This window comes from Odontesthes bonariensis, chromosome 14 (genome assembly GCF_027942865.1).
Source record: "Odontesthes bonariensis isolate fOdoBon6 chromosome 14, fOdoBon6.hap1, whole genome shotgun sequence".
NCBI classification, from domain to species: Eukaryota; Metazoa; Chordata; class Actinopteri; order Atheriniformes; family Atherinopsidae; genus Odontesthes; species Odontesthes bonariensis.
Window position 1 is genome coordinate 12571109 of NC_134519.1, and position 23705 is coordinate 12594813.

Here is a 23705-nt window from a genome sequence, read left to right on the forward strand (position 1 = left end):
ACGAGAGAGTTTACAATCGAGCAGAAAATGAAATGCACGTTACCAAATTTTAAATTAAGAACATGCGTTCAATGCCAACAAAAACTGTCAAAATCCCAATTTTCTCTATTCTCTTATGTGCATGTTCCTATTCTTGCCTCTTTATAAAGATCACACACTGTGTTTAATCATTGGCTAGGTTAGTTTATTAGTAGAAGCCTGTACTATTTGTTACTAATACTCATTTTTATGGACAAACACCCTCTCTACCTTCAAGAGCAAGTTTAAAACTTTCTTTTTTGACAAAGCTTATAATTAGGGATGGATCAACTGACCCTGAACCATCCCTTTAATCTTGCTGCTACAGGCTTAAACTGCTGGGGAACCCTCTATGATGTCTTATCGGATACTTTGACATGGCAAGTATCCCTAGCCTGGTGTTTTTTGTCCTCTCCTCCCTCCCCTCCTGTTGAGGCAGGTGGCCATCTTTCCTGAGCATAGTTCTGCTTAAAGCTGCAGTCTGCAACTCTTTTTCAAGCATAATGCCTGGAACTGTCCGGGGATTCTGAAAGTAGTACATTAAATACCCCAATACAAAAAAAAAAGAGTTCTCTAGGTCCCCTATATGTCCCGCTAGGTCCCTCCAAAGCCAGCGGGTTTGTTTACAAAATTGCAGACCGGACCGGTAAAAGGTAACCAATCAGGTTATGAGCTGGGCTCTGCTGCCTGTCAATCACCGATTGTGCACGCGCGATACAAGGTAGGCTCGTCCCCACGCTTATTTATCTGGACTATTGAACTTCATTACGGGCTAGTCTACTTACTGTGTCTTTCATGATCGCAAATGACAGGTGAGTTGATGAATGAGGAGCCGTGTACGCGCATCTGGCGTGCACGTAGACGTGCAAGAGTTCTCATGTGTTTTGATGGGGCGGGACAGGAAGTTGAATAACTTTTTATTTTTCGGTTAAAAAATAAGCATTTCTTGCATTTTGCGACAACGGAGGTCACCGTTTTCAACTTCAAGCGTTCTGATAGATCATGTAAACTCTTAAAATGCCAAAAAGTAGGACTTTACGTATGACAACAACAAATCCTGCAGACTGCAGCTTTAAGGTCTCTTCCTAATAAAAAGGGAGTTCTCTCCACTGTCAATCCCACAGCTTGTGCATGCTCAGTATGGATGATTGAATTAAAGTGATGATTCAATGTGATCTGTTTGCTTAGCTTTGCTAATTTTCATTTGGCATTACATAAATACATCTAAAATTGTGGCTTATTTATATTGATTATGATTTATATTGATTATGAATTAGATCATATTAGATTGGATTACAATGCATTTGATTATAACTGGATTTAACTGGACTTATTTATTATGATTTAAAGTAAACTAAGATTATACAAATATACCAAAATGAGTTGAATTCACCTCGGGCTTCAAATGGGGTTTGACAATCCTGCTTGCAGCAAAAAAAAGGACTCAAAGCACCAATACTACAAGCCTGAGACTAACAGTAGCACAAACACAAACAGAAAAAGACAACAAAATTACTGAGCGAGAGCGTTTGCATGACAATTACTTTTTATGAAACAGCGCTTTTTCAAAACCTTTGTTCCCCTTTTCCAGCTTACCTTGTCTTTTTGTTATAGTATTCTTTTTTTTTTTATTAAGTCTTAAAATCAAAATGTAAAATGATTCCAATGGATAGTCTAGTTATGGAGGAATACATTTACAAAGTTATGTTTTGGATGTAAAATTTTTTTAATTTTTAAAGTCAACCAAATCCAATAGAATGCACTGAATTTAGGAGGATTAAGTGACAAAAATCTAATTTGTTTAAGCCCAAATGCCTCTAAAGGTAAGTCCTGCAGAGAATGTATGTACAAATTCTAAAGCAACTCACTCTGATTTGCATAAAAAGTCTGATTTGGACCTAGGATGCAGCTTTTTATTACCATTATTTTTTTTTTAAAAGCTGCATCCTGGCTTTTAAAAGAAAAAAAGAAAACTGACAGACACCCACCCCATTGGCTGTGCTGACAGCCTGGTAATAGATACTGTAGCTCTTCTGTGGCAGCAGAGGGGCGTTCCAGTAACCGTTGTAGGTCTTGTTGTCGCCCACAGTGAAGGGTTGGGGCGAGTGGATGCCGACGGCGGGGAACTGAGCAGTGAAGTAGTATTGCGAGTTCAGGAGCGAGGCATTCTGGAAGTGAATGGGAACCGGGTAGCAGCGCAAGATTTCTGCTGTGCCTCGTGCTCTGCGTGGACGTTCCTCCTCCACCACCACCTGGTACACACTGCAAACACAGACCAAAAACAGTATAAACCGACTCCAATGGGCACTTGTAGAAACCTATTGGCAATGCAGGCATGTTGCTATCTTGCCAGTTAGCTTTACAGAGGGTAGAAATGGTCTCTTTATGAATAGACAAGCGTGCTGCAAATTTCCAACTCTCGGAGTACACCAAGGGATCTTCTGGAAATAATTCTTCCTGTGTATGTGATATGAACCATCTCTTTTTTTCTTTCCACTCTTAAGATTTAAGCCAGCAGACAGATTCTAAAATACAGTGCATGATATATGAGCAATGACACAAGACCGAGTCTGATGTTATTTGTTTTTTCATTATTCATTGACGGAAAAGGTTAAATGGCTCTTTCCTTTTCCTCTCCACTCAAGCTTCGAGTTTAGCAAGATCAAAACTGCAGCCCTGTGTGCCTCTGACAGAGATGACATTGTCTCCGAGCCGGCCACTTAGCTCGAGGGGGAGACTGACTGTCTTATAGACGTTCATGTTAGTATGCATCTCGTGTCCACCTGTTAAATCTATTGAGTCACAGAGTGACAAAGAGTCTGTTTACAGCTGCCATGGAGAGAATAACCAGCCCTGATTGAGAACTAGTGTTCCGTCTCCAAAAGAGAAACAACAAGTTATTATCGCTGAATACGGAACAAAGTCACGTTGATAAACAAAGAAATAATTGAAAGAATGAATACTGTCACCCAACGTGCTTTGATTACCCAGTCTATTATTATAATTTTCATAAGAGAATGACGTTGATGTTGAGAAAAAAGAATAGACTGCAGGTTGCTTATATGTTTTTTTTCATTCAAAGGAGGAGCTTTTGACCTTTAAGCAGCACTGTATCTAAATGTGCACACCCCCTATCAGTTTGTCCATACAAGCATGATTTCGCAAGTGGTACAAAACTAATATAAGTTTTTCCACTAAGTGTAAGTGGACAAAAAAAAAAAAAAAAAAAAGGAGCCTGTGTGCAGGAAAACATAAATGTAAACGCATCCAATAGAAAAAAAGGCTTTTGAAATAGTCTCAAGGATGCACATAATGTGTTTTGGTAAGACAGTCCCAAGGATCAAACTTTGTATTGGTCCTTGAAGAGTAATCTGTATCTGGACAAAAAAAAAAAACGTACAAAACAGTGCATTTATTCCACGAGTTAAGGGTAAAATAGATAACCTTGAGAAACACACGGGTGTCGTGTTAAACCGGCACCATCACAGACCAAAACAAAAAACAATCAAATAAACTTAAATGGACCCTTTCAGTCAGTACATTTACATGCACAGTCAAGTTAAGCCACAGCTATTGCATGACTCAGCCATTTAATGGAACTATTGCTCTTGTCTTAGTATACAAGCATGATTTATTGACCAAGGCATGGTTGACTCTGCAACAATAGGTGGCAATATGACCCCTTTCAGCTTGTTAAATGGGTTTGAATTATGCCACGTTGCTGTTAAAAATTCTGTCGCCAGTTTTCTGTTTTTCTATGTACCAGCTTCTTCTGTTATTTTTGGGGTAGAAGCTTGGGTTGGACCTCTGAAGCATGTGTAGAACACCTAGGCCAGTTTGGGGCCAACTGACCATATGCATACAGGAGTATTTAAACCCCTGATTTGGTATGATTACTTTAGCACCAACATGTTTATATGCGTTTTAAATGTCAAGTTTTAGAGACGCAAACTTAGATTTTCTTTAACATAAAGCAACGTTCTGGGGGCTTGGATTGCTCTTCATATCGGAGAAGCCAGACACGCAGAAGCAACACGACTGCAACTTCTTGAATGAAGTTTTTTGTAGAGCCTGTCAAAAGCAATTTTGGTACCTAGAGCAAATTTCCTCTTCATGACAAATGCATGGGGACGCTTTTCATATAACCACTTGTTTAAATTGTGCTTTGACTTAAGTTTATGTATAAAAATGGTGGTAAAAATGCGTGATGGCGACAGCCAAAAAGAAATTGATCCTTTCATTAACTAATGTTACTCACAGTTACTTTATTAGAAAGATGAAACATAATGTGAATAAACATAAGAAATTAGCACAATGTCTGCCTGAGTCTTCAAAGACAGATTTTCATCGGAAATGGTGGTGAAGACAACTCCCATCATCCCACTCAAACTTCACAAGATCAAAATGTGTTTTTGTTTTGGTTGAAAGAGCCCTTGCGGCAGAAATGATGTCGTGTGCAGTTAATGCCATTAGTCATTATCTTGATTCTACCTGCGCTGAGATTGGATTAAGATATGGAGTTAAATTAGATGAACTTGTCTGAAGTAAAGGGAAGCAAATCCTTTTCAGGCATTTATTTCTGAGCGACTTTTTGCAAGCGGAGACTTAAAATGCATCTGCACACAGCTTTTGCTGGGTAGTGTTGAGAGGTTTAGGAAGAGGTGGCATTTCTTTTGTGAAAGAAAAAGAAATAAGCTGTAATGCTGTGTGGACGGCATTTATATCCGATTGTACCTGGTTGAGAAACTTCTCTCATGGTGAGGCTTGTGTGATTGCATTACAAAGTGAACTCTGCACTCATTCACACCCGACACTGATGAGCATTTTTATTTATTTTTTTAAAGATAGACAGTGATGTTGCCATGTGCAAATGGAGCCCAAGATAATAAAAGCACACACTTTTATTTCCTTACATTAAAATCAACCTTTAAAAAAAACACGAGTTAAAATTACTACAGAATCAGATCACTTAATAAAAGGATTTAAACTAGGTATAATTACATTAAAAAGATAATAAAGAAAAACACATATTGTTTATGCATAGCTTTCTCCAGAATTTGAATTTTACTCTACTAATCTACTCAAATCTAAGGTTTTCTGAAAAACTTTAATCATCACTTTTCATTCCTCATAAGAGGGAAAAAATATGGAGAAAAATCCATAATTTATCCAAAACTATTGTCATTAGTCTTGCAATCTATGACATTATGTAAAGCACATCACATAAGTCCTGAATCGGAGAAGGACACAGGGATCACATCTGGTCTGAAGGGGATATGAGCACAAATGTTGAATGTGACCTCATCGATTAAAATAGTTTTCAAGTTATGAGTCTATTTAGCAGAGAACCACTTTCATAATCACTATTCACTCATGTTCAATTAATTTGTCCAACTGTACCATGCCGTATGACAATCTGTAGAGCTGGGCAGGATGTGGGGAGCTGAGGTGACCCTGAACATTTTCCCCTTGCCAACGTTATTACAAGCAGAAAAAAAGATTACATGTATCTGCACTCTAGTGACTGTTCTCTTAAGCTGTGTAGTCGCAGTACAAACAGGCCTGGAGATGATCAATTGTTCCCTGCGGTTGGTAGTGGATGATTAAGTATCCCCATGTGTGTGCAGCATATGCTCTTTAACCCTACAGTTTATCATAAGGTGCTTGCAGTGTCATTAGAAAAGCCCCCTTTGCACTTGGAGGGTGTGTCCCAATTCCTTGGAGTTCTTCTATTTAGCACTGGGTGTTGAGGTGATGAAATATTTAATCCTGCAGAGAGTCTGCAGGCGAAATCAGCCTTTAATTACTGTCCCATATTGAGAGCAGAGGTCAAAGGGCAAGTGGAGATGGTACACGAGAGCCACTTAAGTATTTGCAGAGCAGCAGAAAAATAATTGAATAGGCTGCGTGGATGCCTTAGCAATAGCACTATCGATACAATGTGAACTGTAAGGGGGTAATACACAGTTAAACATTAGCTGCGCTGTCAGTCACATTACTCACCAGAAAGGATGGATGAATAATCATTAATAATTAATTAATGTCTTATGAAAGACTGTGTTTGTTTACCTTTTTTTTTATTACAAATGTAGACAATCAATTTTTCCTGCTTTAGTTTAGCTTTTTCTAAACTCATTCACAGCTTGCCCATATCAGTACTTTATATTCCAAATCAATCTGTAGATAGTGAAAGAAAAACAAAACCTGGCTAACCCCAGATGGCTCCTTAGGATATGATGATGTGGCTGTGCTATGACTTAATGAGAGACCCAGTATGAATAGAGCTGGTTTTCTTTCCTCAGGCAAAATACCAAGTGCCAACGGCTATGAGGCTCCAAGGGTAAAAAATCTTGTAATGTGGAAATCCAAGCCAGTGCTTCTCTTCCACAGAGTATTCGCTGCATTCGCTCATTTCGAGCACACAATAAATTTGCAATTAAATGTTTTGTTCATCTTTGAAACCAATAGACACCTCCTTAAATATATTTACAGAAGCAGCTGACATTGATATTCTAAATATCCCTTTTTCACCACGAATGCTAATAAACTGCAAAACTGGCTCATGAGTTTGTTAAAGATGATATAAAAATGAATTAACCTCTATCTTTCCCCTAATTTCCTCTAACTTCTTAATATGCCCTCCAGCAGCTGACACCTTGTCACCGCATGCTGACTTCACCATTTATGCTATGAGTCATTTTGACAGACTAAATTCATTTAGTCATTTTCTTGATTTAATGCGACACGAATGAGCAATGACAAAACAAACAACAGATGAAAAACTATGGATCTTATAGCAATCACAAAAAAAATCCTCTGTAGCTGGCGTCTAATTTGATCCAGTAACAATCTGGGGAATTGGAAGCCATTCATATTGATGATGGAATAGTTATTCGGCTCATTTCCTAAAGAAAAAGCAACTACGCATGCATTTGTACTCTATCACAAGATGTACCCTTAGTAAAACAAAAGGAAGAAAATCTACTTCAGACTAAAACTGTCTCTGCAGTTTAATATTATCATACTATTGAATCACATTGTGATCTTGAGTCAATAAGTATTTAACGGTAAATTTGGTGAAATATCACAAAAAAGAAATATTGTATTACATTTGGAATTAGCAATAAAATATACTTCGTATTAAGGCAGGTCTCTGTAGGTGTAAAGTATCATTCTTATATCGCTGTTATCGCTGTTTTTTTAATGTAAGCAGTGGCTCGATGTTGGCTATGAACACTGGAACCAGATGTTGGGCTGGACTTTAATAAAGATTCCATTTTCCATTTTCTTTGGAACTCCTTCTCCTGAATCTTCCAACCAACTTGATGCCACTTGCCTTTCCCAAAATACAGGTTTCTGCCAATCGTATCAGTCTGTTACTGGTATGTCCATCGGCCTTCACAGCATCAGTTCCATTTTTTTAATCTATTCAGTTCAATTCAATTTTATTTATAGCGCCAAATCACAACAAATGTCATCTCAAGGCACTTCAAAGATACAGTCAAATTCAAGCCAATATGACAATCCAACTGATTGCATCACAATCAAATCAAATCAAATTCATAAAATTTAAAATTAGTCCAATCATACAAAGCCAATTAAAAAAAAGTTGTCATGCTAAGAAAACCAACTGATTGCATCTATCAACTTCAGCCAAATTGCTGGAATTTAAGACTAAAGCAACTGCTGCCACTTAGTTGTGATGTCTGCTATACACTTTGCTATATGTGTTTAAGCTTAACAAAGGGGCAGCTAAAGCCAGCTAAAAGATTATGAATAATGAATATGTTATCCAAAAAAGAGCCTGAACAAAAGCTAGTTAATAACTCACCCATTCTAACTAACTCATTCTTTTAAGTTAAAAAAAAAAATATATAAATGTTTTTCCCTGAACATTGCTGCAGCACCTCGTGTCTTAAATACTCGCATTTCAACTCCTCTCTCTCTAAGAACCCCCTCCTTAAAGACCCACACCGCTCTGATTGGTCAGCTGGTCAAAAATGGCAGACTCGAACAACTGCTCATTTCTTGTTTGATGAACGTCAAACAAGCTAGCAGGCGGGATCATACAAATGTCTTACATTGTGATGTCATGAAACAAAGAACTACAAACGAGGCAATTCAGCCAATTCAAGAGCAATGACTTCTGTGAGAGAATTTGGGCTTATGACTCTACAGATCATTTAAATTAAAAAAAAGCTAAATAACAGATTGAAATAAAGTATAAACCATAGGATAATGATATGATCCCTTTAAGTAACAATAACCTTAAAAATTGTACTTTCATAAAGTACCTGAAAACATGCCATTCGACCCCTTTTTGCCTCTGTATGTTTTGAAAACCACTCGCTGTAAAACTAGTTCCATTATCAATGCATGGGCAGCTATATATCTTAACACAAATTCAGATCACAGATTAAGAACATTCCTCCAAGAAACGGGTGCAAACGTGTTTAATTCCAATATTAGTGAGTAGAGAATGGAAAGACAAAAAGAAGAAGAGGGGTGAAAGGAGAAGCTGTGCCAGGAGAATGGTGTAAGCTGTTCAGAGTGGGCTGCCAGAGGGGCCAGCAGGGTTGACTTGTATTCCTGCAGTAGTGCTGCAACCTGAACTGACACCAATTAGGCCTCCTCCAGTCTTGCTGCCCGATAGATTTCAGCTCAACCGCCATGTGACGCCAACCAATTATGGCGGATTGACTTGGAATTGACTGGATTGTGACCTGAAACTCAGATTTATTTTTCATGTGGGCTGTTTGAGCAGACGAGGGAAGGGGTACAAAAAGCATTTCAATCACAGTCTGTCTTTCTTTAATGCTAATCGGCCTGCTCTGCACGCCTATACGTGTGATTTAAGAGCGGCTGCAGGTAACACACTTCTCCTGACCGAGCATCCTTCCTTCTGTCCTCTTACTCTTTATTTTTCCCTGGTGTCCATAGAGCGGTAAAGCAAACAAATTAGAGAGAGCCATAGATTACATTTGCCATTAAATCGTAAAAAGCACTGAGTTGTGTCACGTTTAGGCATAGCTATTAATGTTTGCTTTGCTGTGATCAAAGAAAGCTGGGGATTATTTTAGAACGGCAGAAAATCACTTAACTGATTTCCGGCCATGGTTAAGGAAAGATAATCTGTTGCTATGGGGTAAAAAAAACAACACCTCATTGAATATACCACTGAAACTGGAATATTTCATAGGTTTTTAGTTTATGCACGTGTGTGAGCTTGCTCAAGGCAAATGTGATGGCAAAACGAGAGAGAAGGGCTTATTTAGTGGTGTGGATGATAAGGAAAGCATCTCAAATCATTTATTTCTGCAGAAGCATGTAAACATTTGTTTTGATGTTATGGAGTGAGGAGGAGGATTCTGGCCCTGACGAAGGGCCACAGCAAACATTAGTTTAACACAACATGACTGATAGACAGTTCACTAATCCTCTTAAAGGAACAGTGTCCCCTCTGGTAAAAACTGTTCCTGGCTACGCGTGTCGTGCCGAGAGATTAGACGCGAATTCCGAGCAGGAAATGTTATACCGATTAGCAATTACACAAATGAAAAACTGACAGCAGTAAAAATGTCAGGCCAGATCCATCTGAAATATAATTTGACTTCAGCATGACTGCAGGATGCCGCAGTGAAACGGACATTTGTCATCTGTTGTGTCTTGCTTTCTTTTTTGGAGCAAATGCTATCGTGTGTTCTTTCACTACGCTTCCCTTCCTGTATTACAGCAAAACATCTGCTGTTAGAAACTCAAATGTCTGGAGCTCTATTGCCTCCTAAACCCAATCACCATGTGAGATTGCATTATCAAATCAAGCTTCGTGCTGCTCTGCCCTGTAGTGCTGTGGATCAGTGTTGTCCCCTTGTCAAACCCTTATTTCACAGGGGCTTTAAAACGGATTTCATAAAGTGCTCAATTTCAAAATTAACAACCCACCAGTGTAGAAAAGTAATGTCTATTCCTCCAACATGAGCAGTAGCACTGAATTAACAAAAAAACAAACTGTGGATCAGCTCTGTTTAATATTTTCTGACGCCAGAGACCTTTTCCAGGTCTTCTGGTCTCCTGGATGTTTAAAACATATCTTTGCGCCTTAATGTAGACTTAGACTCATGCATCTCAACTTTCCAACCAAAACGATGAGATTAACCTTATTAGGGGCGTTTATAATCATTTATTTATTTATTCTTTTGGAACTTGGTAAATTCCGATGACATTTATCAACACCGGCCAGAGAGCAGATCCCCGCCTCACTGCCTTCCTCTGAATGGAAGCTACTTTACAGTTGCCTGAATTTTTCAAAGGGATCATGTGTCACTTGAATTGGGGGTTGAAAACACCTTCAAAAGCCTGCCAGTATCTCTTTTTGGACCTGCATCATAATCTCTCCTGTTTGCTGCCCTCCACCACCTCTTTTCTTTGGCAACTCATATTTCGAGACAGCACCTGCACCCATGGAGACGGCACACTGGCCTTTACGTCTTGCGAGATTTAAGAGAAGTGAGAAGGTGGAAAAGAGATGGGTACCTGTACACCTCTGAAGTTTAGATGTGGAGAGGCTTTGCTGTGATCAAAGGATGTTTCAATTAGTTTTGACATGTAGTTGTGCCATGCAGTGAACTCCACTGATGAATTCTTTTAATGGATTATCTTGAGACTCATTAAACATATATGATCTATGAAAAGTAAATGTCTCAATCACAACGCATTATTTTCCTCAGGTTTTTAAGAACTAACGAGCAGATACAGCTTTGCCATTCAAAATTGATTTCTATAGTCCAAAATCTTCATCTTGAAGATAGTCAAATAGTCTGTATTTTCAAAGACAAATCTGTTTAATCGTTTCCTGTGGTGAGCATCCATTCAAATAGTAAACAGAAGAGGAGCCCAGCGTGCTAATGAATGGAAACTCCATTTCACGACACTTCGTTAATTATAATTAGAGTTTTGTAATTACTCCGCTGAAAGAATGGCAGCCCGCGTAAGGCCATCTGAATTGTACCTGTGAGAAAATTAAAAGCCGATCACTCCGTCTTCCTTGCTCGAGCCTCATTGTCTGGCGCCTGGCATTAATCTAGGCAGCTGCACATACGGTAAACATGAGCTGACAAGCTTGACTAAAGATCTCCAGGCTGTAATCTTTAAAAGACTCAGATGAGTTGATAGTGTAAAACTGAGTTTCAAAGCAAGCTTCCCTTTATCGCTTCTCTTTAGACACCGTAAAATGCTTGCTGTGAAGATGTTTGGCCGCTCACTAATTGTCTTGAATCAAACACGCAAACTAGCACTAAAGTTCTAGTGTGTAACATCTGAGGCCATGTGTAAATGGGAATACAATCAAATTTGATATTCATTAATATAATATGTCTCATTATTGTAGAACCACAAGATAGTAGGGATTCTCAACCAATTCTCTAATGAAAACATCCAAAATAGGTTGCTTGTTTAAAGCCTTAAATACGCCCAGTAACGTTGTTGTGTACAGCACTGCCCCTACAGGTGGCAGGAGGGAAATACAACTCATATGAGCATTTCCAGATCAGAACAGACGTCACTCTCAGGTGTTTCTTTTATAAACCTCAAAATCCTCATAAGAAGGAAGGAGTGGAAATAGAAGGCAAGACTCTGTGCTGCTCTTCCAACAACAGGAAACAAGTTGGACACTCAGATACTTATGCTGTTTGCATTTGTACGTTATGTTTAGTCGATAGAAAATTTTTACTAAAAGCCTTTTTGTCACTTCCTGGTTGGATTTAGGGAATAACATCACTACTAAAGGAAAACAATAATGTTAGTGTTACAATACTTCTCTTTTTTGATTTCTTTAACCATGCTGCCACTGCAATGGATGCCAGTTTACTGTTTGTCTGGTAACATGTAACACCACGTTACAATGACATTTTGTCAATTTCTGGTGAATATTCGGAAATAACATAACTTGGACTGGATTAAATAAAACAAAAAACATATTGTATCATTATGCATTCTTTGTGCTATGCCAATGGATGCCATTTGGACGCTTCACATGCAGTCGCTCACACAACCACAGGACGTCACGTATTCTTTAAACAGAACTGTACGTTGTTACTGTCTGCATTTGGGAGGAGGAAGGTCCCCAAATTTGGTCTTTCCATTACCTTAGAATGAGAATTAATATCAAAAGACACTGCAGGATTAACTTCTCACCACTGTGCCATATTGCACCTACATATTTTCTTCAGTAGCCCCGACAGGACAAACAAAATACTGGCTCCCGAGTGAGCCTTTCATGTTTTTAATAGCCACTACGGTTCCTCCTACATACTTAGAAGAGGAGGGAGAGGTGGAGGAAATTCAGACGGTTGCAGTAACACAGATAACATAATTACTGAAATGAACCGTTTTTAGCGATTAAGATAAAAGACTAGATAGTCTTTTAAAAAAACTATGTGTATTCTCTCATATACTTTGAGTTGGAAAATTCTTCTTTATAACTGTAACCAAGGAACTACCTTCCTCTTTCCCTCAGATTCCATCAGATGTCACCCAAACTTCTCTGGATACTCAGTGTCAGTTATATTCAGTTATATATATCTATATATATATATAGATATATATATATATATATATTTAATTTCCCTCTGGGATAAATAAAGTATTTTTGAATTTGAATTGAATTGAATTCAACAGGGCAACACAGCCAGGCACCATATCAGTTGAATGTTTTATGAGTGACCAACACAACACTCATCAGCTAAAGTTTGAGCCCAAGTCTACTTACCAGAACTTTTAAGCTCACTAATTAACAAGCAGCGAACCGTTTGTGCTGGCAGGGGAGTTTTATTTTCACATTCTTTACTTTTGAACTCACCCTAGCTAACTTACTGTATTCCTCTGCCTATAGAGCTAAGTTAAGCTAATACAACCAAAATATCCAACGAAGGAAAAACAAGAGAAAGAAGATAAAACAACAGAAATTCTTGCCAGATGCCCACCGTGGCCTTTGTGAGCCAAAAAGATGACTTCTGTTAAATAACTGGGCTTTTAAACAGAACAGCCTTACTGCTTCCCTAATAATGACTAATAAATGCAGTATCAAGCAAGCAAAATCCCCTTATTCCCCCAGAAGCCTGTGGTGGCTCAGGCTGGGGAGTCTGGAACATAAAAGACATGTAAAGGGAAGAGATCCTGAAGCAAGCCTTGGCTGCACCGGGCTTTGTTCTCATCTTCAAAGGCTATGCTTCTTTTTCCACAGGATCAAAATCCACAAACAAATAAAGCTCAGATGTGTACAGTAATGCACTGAACACCGTGGCAACTTTCCTCCACGGTGGGGTATTGATAAAAACACACTCTTTGATAATTTCATGTTGCTGATGGTGGCTTCTGCTGTTTTAATGCGTTGCTTTGCTGTTTTTTTTACTCTGTGCTGAATTGTGTGTGTATTACTGTGAGTTGTACCTGACAGGTGCACCTCTGCTCTGGGCAGGTTTAAGCAGTACAGTGACTGTGCTGTCTGTCTGGTTCAGAGAGGTCTCCTGGTCATAGGCAGGCATGGAGGGAGCTAAGGAGTAAAATAACCAGAGAGAGGTTTAACAACACTGCAAAGCAACATCAAATCAGGTTCTGCCAAGATCAAGATTATACACATAACACCAAATATCAAAGGGAACACATTTTCACAGACTTGAAAAACGTGTGTTTGTGTCGGCATGGTGATTCCCAAAGAACTATTAGCTGAAAACTTGGCATATTCTCAGCATTATGTGCAGTGCACTTGGGGAACAAAGGAAAAAGTGGAGGCATAAAAAAAACTGTCTACAGCAGATGAACAGTATCTGAAAGTGATGTCCTTAATAAAAGGGGGAAAAAATTCAGTGAAGACCTGACACAGGACCTGAGAGATGGATCTGGCCCTTCAGCTGATCCATCTACTGTTCACTGAAGCCTCATCAAAAATGGTCTCTGTGGAAGGGTGGCTGTCAAGAAGCCGTTCTTAGGGAATGGTAAACAGGAAGAAAAGGCTGAGGTATGCCAAATGACACAAGAAGTGGACTGAAAATCAGTGGCAACAGGTCTCATAGAGGGATGAATCCTCCCCAGAGCCCGGACCTCAACATTACTGAGTGTTGAAGAATAAAGATGCTCATATCAAATATTGACTTTCAAACTCATTAAATTTATTTTGACTTATGTGCTGTATCTCCATATATGCTTGCAAATGATTAATTAAATCAGTTAACCTATTTCCCATTTTCTTGGCACTATACGATGACATTTAGCCTGGGCGAAAGCCGACTGTTGACTCCGTCAAACAGTCTGGAAAAACCCAAGAGGAATCCGTTTCCATGGAGGGTGGGACCTTACTCAGCAACTTAAATTCATTGGAGTTCCCTTAACCAATCAGTAATGTTTAGAAAGGACGTAGGTTATGCGCCGAGGTTCATGCTTACTCTCGCGAGGCTCTAGCTCGCGAATCACGCTTCCCACATCCGCTTTCATTATACCGGTACCATTTGATAAATCAAACTTTTCCCAAAGCCAGTTGGAAGGAGAGCTACGACATCCTTGCCACTAACAAAATTGACGAGGCATTCCTCTTGCTCTTGTTTTAATTGTGTAATGCTCCCCAGAGTTGAGACAACTTCATGGATAGCTTCTAGCGTTCTTCCGTCGCCATGTTTATTTCCGCTGCGGTTGAACTACAATTATATGGACTACAATGGACTCCGCGCGTGAGTTCTGCGTCACCACTCGCAACTGTTTGCTGATTGGCAAAACACTGAGCGAACCGAGGTAGGGGGATTTGGCCAGACTATGTGCGGAGCCAAAATCTTTGGGCGGAAGTACGTAGGATGGCGTCGCCAGGCTAGATGACATTAGGGGTGATTCAAGACTTTTGCACAGAACCATGTGGCAGAAAGTAGTGTGCATATACTACAAAAAAAAAGGCTAACTTGCATGACGATCATCGTGACGTGAATCAGTCCCTGTTTATTAAGCGAAAGCTGCCATAGTTTCTAAACTTAATTTGACAATGAACAATCAGGAAATTCTACTCAAAACTGCAAAGCTACTTGTAGACAAAGTGGTAATAATAACAGTACTTGTCTATTGATTTGGATTTGCAGTATTTTCCTTCAACAATTCTGTGTAATCTGAGTTGCATTACAAGCAAACATTGACTTAGATTTAAACTTTAAGATATGTAGTAGCGGGATGTAGTCCACTTATTCTGCATCATCCATACACTAAGTGATCTCGCTGTTGACCCCACTGACCTGAAATCTTGGTGGTGAACTGGGTGATGACAGGCGGGCCGTAGCCCTTGGCTGTGCTGGCACGCAGGGTGAATGAGTATGTGGAGCCCGGATAGAGGCCTGTGAACATGTGGGTGGTCTCATTGCCCAGCTTCACCACCTTCCCACTCTGGTTGGAGAGGTCCAACTCAGGGTCAAAGGAGCTCACCGCCTTGTAGGAGATCTAGCACAAAAAGAAAATGCATATTCTGTTTGTGGTTTCTGGAACTCTAGTTCAGCTCTGTTAAGCAACTGGGGGATTTGTATGAATACACAATAAAAACATTTCAAGCGGCCCGGAAAGTTGAACTATTATAGTGTTGAGGAATTTGTATCACATTCATGGTGTGCTATCACATATTTCCAGTCTATTGCTCATCTGTCGTACCTGTTGATGCTAAAATACCTCGAGTCAACTTGGAAAAATTTGAGTTGCCATAATAGTTAGATATACCTGCACAAAGGAGCTGCAGTCAATTAATCAGCAAGGGTTATTGGAGCTGGACAGCGTGCTTGAAAAATTCATTCAAATGAATGTTTTTTGTGGTCTACCACTGTAACAAATCAGACCAAATTTATTTTACATGTGAGGCAGAAACGGGGATCGACCTGTAAAATATGGTTTTAGCACTAAAGCCAATACTTGGCAATCTTTCAAAGGTCTTATTATGTGTTTGAGTTCCTGACTCCAGGTATACAAGATTTTATGCTTATTTCGAAATAACTGAGGCACTGAGGGGTTATGAAGGCAGGAGTTAGACTTGACTGTAAAAACAGTGGCACATAGTTTAAAGCCAAAGCTGAGGCATGCTGGTGGTTTCAAGGAGAGAGGAAATACTCTCCGAAATATTTCTCCTCCATTAATAAACACCAGGAGCTCTGGAGGGACGCATTAAGGTGAGTGTTTTTGTTAATATCCATTTTGAATAACTGTAAAGTCCCACTTTAAGAAAATGCCTCTGCTGGTAAAGGAAAGCCTCCATTATAATTCCAATTAAGGAACACAAAGGGAGTTTGGAGTGCTGCATAATTTGTGTCCATCAAGTTTTGAAATGCTTCAAGGCTTTCTCATTTAGTCTTTGTCTGTGAAATGAGCCTGCGATGCCAAAATCCAATATCATAACATTTCAGTAAGAGGAGTTTGAAATGACTTGTCGACACCGGGCACATGGGCCAGTTTTTACAACAATAACAGAACTGACAGGAATAATCATTCAAAATTATTAGAGCAAATTGATCTGGGCTGATTTGACCTGATAAAATAGGCTTTTTAAAGGACATTGGTTTAGATTTTTCTATCAGAGGAGGGTAAATGTTGAATTCGTGAGGACTTCATAACATTCTGTATGGATGATTGTATCATCTTCAAAACCTTTAGTTGTGAATTTCTAAAAATTATAAAAGTTATAAAAATCTACCCAAACTTTAGATGCATATTTATTTGGACACCAATTTAAGAGAGTTGAATATGTTTTTTGTTTCTAAAGAGATAGCTGCTTTAGACAAAGTGCTTCTGTTTTGTTTTTTTTCATTTCAAAACTGCAGTTAAGCTACTTTTACTCAGAACTGTAAACTGCAACATGTTTTTGTAAGTGTTGCTCATGTCATGAAAAGGTCTGAATAGAATGGCATTCACAGAGCTTGGTCCAAAAGGAATGGAGCTGACGCCGCTTTATTATGAGGCCTTTTCAGATGTATTTCCCTTTGAATTCTTTGATAATGTCAAAGCAAGTTTCTGACTTATGAGAAACAACATCTGGGAAAAAGCAACAAAAGCCACTGAGGTTTATTTTCAGGAACCAGACTGAAGCAGAGAGAGGTGGAAACATCTGAAGCAGGCTGCTGGCTTGCTTACTTTCCCTCATCAGTCACCCTATTCAAATTGAGGCGATGTGAATACTAACAACACATGTTCTAAAAAGTAAGTTGTAAAAGATAATAATGTGTTACAGTCTATCAAAACTTGAAAATGCCAATAATGACAACAGTTTCTTGATTTTTTCACACACGACTATGCTGTTAAGGCTTTCAGCACAGAGGCAGACCGTGCCTCTGGATCCGAATTATTTTACCTGAACTATAAAATTTTAAAAAGATGAACAACTGGAACATGTTTCTCTAAAAGTAGTTATCCGTGCAGTAAACAAACCATTTTTATGGACTTTGTGTACCTGCTCTCAACTGACACCTTAGTGCTGTGCAGCTGTCAAGCTGACATAACACTGAACTGCACTGCATCAATAAACAGGACCTTGTTCTGATTCTGACTTTGTGACTCACCTGCTTTCACAAAAATGTGTCTGGATCTTTGAGAGAATATTCTAACAGCACAACCTGTACACCAAGACACAATACATTTCCTCTGCTGTTTATTCTGCCCTCCTCGCTCGTAAAACCATGCTGTCAGCGCTTGCTGAGCGAGTCAAAATATTAGTCATAATAGTGTGAGCAAACGGGTACAAGAGGGAAGATTGACAGAGGAGAATCAATCTGTGTGAAAGGCTTGTGGATTAGTACCACCTTAAGCTGGTTAAAATCAGAGTGTACAAACAATATGCCGTGAGTCTGTGTGGAGACTGTATTATTCAAGACTCAAAGCAGCTCCTGGACAAGGCACGCATGAGCTTTGTGGAGCCTTATGTCAACAGCTGGATGCTACTGAATTGTGATGTGCTTAAGGTGTGTTTTAGAGATTGCATTTTCTTTTGAGGTCAACTAAATGTTAAAATATACGTGACTGAAGCTTAAAGCGGATTTTTTTCCCCTGAAAAAAGTAGTAATCGTTAAAGGGATCTACGAGTAAAAAACAACAAAAAAAAAAGCTATCTATGAACATCCTGAGCGAAGTTAACTTAAATATTCTAATTTAAATCTGTTCCATATGCATGACTACAAGTTTTTTTATGATTGGTCTGTCAACCTATTTTACAGAGATTTACAGAAAAGATGATTGCGCTCTGATGACTTTTAAACACATACCTGATACCTGAAAGTCAATGATAGAGATTATTAACAAGACAAGACAAAATAAGCAACTTTCTGAGGCTGTATGTCAACACATCAGTGTGCTAAGCTACATTTTAACAGCATGTTATCAAGCACACAACATGCTAATATGGCATCCGAAATGGAATTCTAAAATATAGAATTTTTTTGGCAACTCTTTACTGACACTGCACATCATCAGAGCTGCATGAAAACTAAAAAAAAAGGGGGATTAATTCTCTTTGCTCTTTATTGGTACTTTTGTACCTCATATTGAGTGATGACCCCATATGTCTGCGCTGGTTCTCTCCACTTCAGGATGATCTTCTCCTCATAGGCACTGCCCTGAATGGACTCCAGAGGAACAGCTCCTGGAACTGTGGGAAACAACATATTTTTTTTCTCATAAGATAAGACAGATAAGACCTTTTCTGAGGTACAGAATACTTTATTTGATACGAATTTGATACTTGTGTGCCTCTGCTATGTGTCAAGTTAAATTGTTGCCAATTAAAGTTATTATGTAAAAGCTTCAGTCTTCTCTGCTATGATTTACCCAGCTGTGAATAGAATAATCAATAAAAAGCCTTTCAAGGACCTACAATACACAAATGGTCATGAGTCGAAGCCAAGACATCTAAATAGGAATTTGTGTGATTTTCTGAATTCAGTGTCACTCTAGAAAAATACCTTGACTGTTTTACAGCAAAAACTGAACACTTTGCATACAAGTAACTATGTGTTGCAAAAAAAGGTGCATTCGTAACCCCAAGGGAAGAAAGGTCATTTTAAACTTTCTGCAATGTTAACATGTACCTACCTAAATACCATCACAGAGATCTGACCCTTTACCCCCTCAAGTGAATTGCTTTCATTCGGAAAGCGAGATTTATCTTGAAGAACGCAACAGCCTCTACACCCTGCCTGTACACTTTTTCCCGTGAGACCCTAAACACACAGATCCACTGATCCATGCACAGAAACATGCAGCAGTCAGATACTAAGACACAGTTGCCACTTTCAAGTTTCCAACCACAGATATCTGAGCCAGACATGACTCTCTTTTTGTCAGCTGAGCTTGTTTGTTATCTGGCGGCCGGGGGTTCCTTGAGACTTCGATGGGAGTTAATTTCCTGTGTCTGCCGATGCAACACAGAAACTCTTTCATCTTTAAAGGAGGTGAAACAACTTTGCAACACACAGGCTTACCGTCTGACTGCTGTGCTTTTCTGAACAATATTTGGAAAATCCAAAACTTTTCTTTTGGATTTTGGGTGTTGATCAGGTGAGAATTATTCGTCCTTCCAAAATGTTAGAACTTTGATAGAAAAGATGAGTTTTTCAGAAAGATAAAAAAAATGTTTTAAATGCCATACAGTTACATGCTGTATCTGTTTGACTTACCATCCTCATCAGTCTGAACCTCCAGTTCAGTGCTCTCCTTGACACCTTCTGGGTTGCGCAGCACCAGCTTGACACTGAGGTTTGTGAAGGGCGTCAAGTTGTGGATGGTGTGCTGTGGATCGCGACTCTGGGTGTCGTAACACACTTCCTCCCGGGTCTCCTCCTTGCCAGCCACTCTGAAGCGGTACTGGACGGTCAGGTTGTAGCTGTGGCAGCGGGTCACATTGTAGCCCAGAGGTTCCCAGCGAATGGTTACCTGTTTAGATTGGATATCCACCACTTCCAGCCGGCGTGGGCCATGCATGGGCTCTGGTGAAATGGACAAACAGTTTTTCCAGATGAAATGGCTGGCAATGCACGATAGTTTCAGTTAAATCAAGGATGTTACTGAGGTCCTGCCAGGGACTGGAGATGAAAACTGTTTTATTCATATTAAAATACTATTAATTCCATTTATTGCTTGGCTTTTTAGAAAATATCTTACATTTTCAAAGTCACAGCCTGACACTGAGCATTGCCAAATCCCATCACTGTTGCTAACTCGGTCTCACGGCAGCTGCACACACCAAAACACCACAGGTCTGTTGGTGGAAACTCACAGCTGGAGGTGTATCATCCCTTCAGAGCATGCCGTTCCTCTGCTCCTTCTACCTTGTCCTCTGCCTTTTCCATTCTCTTTTTCATCTAGCCCAGTGGCAGTCAGCTATTAGCACCACACTGATACAGAGTCAGCCAGCCTGTCAATCCAGGCAGGAGACAACCCCCACTGCCATCCTATCACCTCTAATCACATATACTCTGTGTCTCCTAGCCTTTTCTCTTTGACTTTCTCCATTTTCTCTTCCTTCCTTCTCTTTTCTCCCCATTTACATTCTCGTTTCATTCTCTGTTTCCTAACTCTGTTCATTTCTCTTTCTGCAACCCCCCCTTTTCTATTTCCCGCTCTTTCTTCTCATCTGCTCATTCTGCTTGCCCGGTCTCTCTCGCTCCCTTTCCTTTCCTACGGGAGGAAAGCAGCCCAAGCAGAAGGTAATGGGATCAATTTCCATTCCAGGTTAAATTTGCAGTCCATTTCTCTGGAACTTAACACTTTACCACCTATTAGGAAGAGCCAGGGCTCAATTTTCCTGTTCCCCAGGAGACACAGTCCAGCAATTCAGAGGCAGCCGCGGTAGCCATGTTTAACATTCTGGAGGTGAACGTGGAGGGGGGGGGGGGGGGGGGGAGGCGGACGGACTGGACTTGAGCTCCAGCATGCTATTCATTTCTACAGATTCTGTGAAAAGCATAACAAACAAGTAATCTGTAAACGTTGTTGGCAGCTTGTTAATATGATTCTTCAAAAAGTTTATTTTTGTAAAGCTCCAAAATCTCATGGTTACCTACTAAAACAAACAAAAAAAATTAACTGATCTCATCAAAGATACTTAAAGAGATTTGATATGCATTTTCGTGTAGTGCAATAAAACATCTACAAGACAGAACTGACAGATAATTAGGTCATGACACGTGACAAGAGAATAGCTTTTACAAGTGAGAAAAAGAGAAAGAGAGTTCCCTGTTGAATGAAAGATTGAACACTTGTAGATTTCACAAGGAGAAGATGTGATCTTTCCTTCACTTTCACAAAGCAGATGAAATAGCATTAGAAGGACCCAAAGGAGGAATAGGAAGAGCTGTTGAGGACAGATTGGGAAAGGGATCTCAATAGGCAGCATCACAGTGCATAGAGGATACAACAAGGGATATAAATAATAATGTCTGAAAAATGGAGAAACATCTCTCAGATCGGACAATGGCAATTGGCTTAGCAGGAACTGGTGCTCTAGGTCAACAAATATCTAAAATATTTTACCATTTATTTCCATGACTCTTAATAGGCAGAATTTAAACAATAGCAAAAGGAAATATACACATTTTTTACTTGAAAATGTTATGTGCAAAAGAGTACTATTCTTTGAGGAATCATTCTGAAATGCTGTGCTAGAGCACATATATGAATTTTATACTGTGGGCCATTTCGAAAGGAGCTCCGAGCTGTACTGACCTGCATACATGAATGTTAAAATCTGAAAGATGTGTTAAATCCTTGGATTAGAGAGCTATGTAAGGCCTCCATATTCAAAAAGTTTGACTCCAGATTGGTAGCTGCAAATAGACGTTTCAGTGAGTATCAACACAAAATAACAACTTCTCACTAATAGCAAACTATGCTAATAAATGTAAACATTCATTAAGTGGTTTGCTACTTTAAAAAAACAACAACAACAACAAAAAAAGGAGATTTTACGACAGAACTGGGAATTATTTGCCAAGAAAAAACAGGCCTCCCCAATGTTAGGAAAAGCCACCCAGAAAATAGAAGTTTAAACCCGTTTATTTGTGGAACTATCTGTTGGCCGCACTCCGTCGGCAACGGTTTCACTAAAAGCACAGAGAATTGCAGGGTAGCCAAGCACAGAAATCAAATTAAACCAGATGCTCTCAAAGTGACAAATGCACCAAAGTGTGAATCTCAAGCAGACGTGCACGAGCGCCTGAGAGGGAGGCTCATTTCTGGAGCATTCAAGGAAAATGTCACACTTCCATCTTTGTGGAACATCATAGATAATGTCCACTGCTTCCCAATTCTGGCGAACAGAGAGATGCCAGAATGAAAAACACACAAAGAAAATATAATTGTGGAGAAAAATAGCAATAAGAAAAAAAGTGAAATGTGAAAGAAATCATCTATTTGTATGTTAATTCAAAATTTAGCTGGTTGCAGGAACATTAGGCTTTTTATTTTTATCCTGGATGCACATGTAATGGGGAAGGTACTTACAGGAATATTGGCTATTCAGTAAATAGCTCTTATGATTGTTCTATAGCTCCGGCCTGGAGTTTAGTGGAGAAAAGGCTAATTGTAAGTTGCCCTCGCGGCTCCCTGTAGTGCAAATGCCAGCTGTCTGAGGGAGGCAGTAAAAATGTGAGGATCTGTGGCGGGTGCCCAAGCACAACTTGTAACCCATGACTCAGAATGACATCATCTGTTTTACATGAACAACAAGGTGCCTCATCTGTTTCAGAGCTTGGTCATGGTTAAGTTTGAAAGGGAAGGAAAAAGATAAACACCTTCTTCCCCTAATCTGAAATGAATGGGTCACTTTATAAAATCCCCCCATGCATAAAGGGAGAGTATGCAGCTATTTTCAAATAGGCCCATAAGCCCATGAATGACAACTGATGAGATGAGCCCATTACCTCAGACTACTGTGACTGCTAGTTTAGTTTTATTAACCGAGCAGTAAGAGGCTCAGTATCAAAAGCACATGCACAAATCACAACAAGGAATAACAGGGCTATCTCTGGAAACCCATTCCATTTTTTTTTAACAATTCTCTCAAGCTATCACACACCGAGGGCGACATTTGGGTGAAAGTACTGAAAATATGACTCTAATATCTCTGCAGTATGGCAGATATTTCTAGTGGAATAGAGTTATAAAAATGGCTATGAAAGCATCCCTCGGAGCAGGAAATTACTGAGGACTATCTTATGCTGGGGCACAGACAAAATGAGCTCCAGTTAGAGCCAGCTTGGTATTCCAAGCGATGGACAAATTATCACCTGGCCCACAGTTGCAGATGTAATTGAATAATTTGAATTTGACATTTACATACAACTATTAGTGCATTTTTTGTCATTAGAGTGTGACATTTAAATAATGTTTTTAGAAATTATCAGCACATTATTGCCTTTTGCTAATTTGAACGAGCCCCTGCTCACATGCTACTGCAGCTGAAATGATAACCTGATTCATATTTCACAAAATATGACACAAAAACAGCAAATAACTGTGTGTTGCAACTGCCTGTTTTGAAGGGGGTTTCAAATGGCGCACTTAGCCCCTGGGTAGAGCGAGACATTAGTCCTGGATGAAAAGAAACAAATTGGGCATGTCTGGAGCACAGCCACTTTACTGCCAGACAAGTTTGTGTGTGAGTGTGTTTGTGAGGGACAATGTGTTTTTTT

The 23705-nt window shown here is 39.4% G+C and overlaps 1 protein-coding gene across 7 annotated transcripts in view; it reads right to left on the reverse strand.

Moving 5' to 3' along the window:
- The window catches only part of LOC142398773 (receptor-type tyrosine-protein phosphatase mu), a 168346-nt gene that overhangs the window by 68000 nt on the left and 76641 nt on the right, over positions 1 to 23705 (reverse strand). For all 7 annotated transcript variants that reach the window (XM_075482936.1, XM_075482941.1, XM_075482940.1 and 4 more), the window contains exons 8-12: positions 19692 to 20000; positions 18555 to 18664; positions 15285 to 15486; positions 13465 to 13567; positions 2007 to 2280 (exon numbers count right to left, since the gene is read on the reverse strand). In XM_075482936.1, coding sequence (XP_075339051.1) covers positions 2007 to 2280; positions 13465 to 13567; positions 15285 to 15486; positions 18555 to 18664; positions 19692 to 20000 — 998 coding nt within the window. The remainder of the gene's footprint in view (positions 1 to 2006; positions 2281 to 13464; positions 13568 to 15284; positions 15487 to 18554; positions 18665 to 19691; positions 20001 to 23705) is intronic.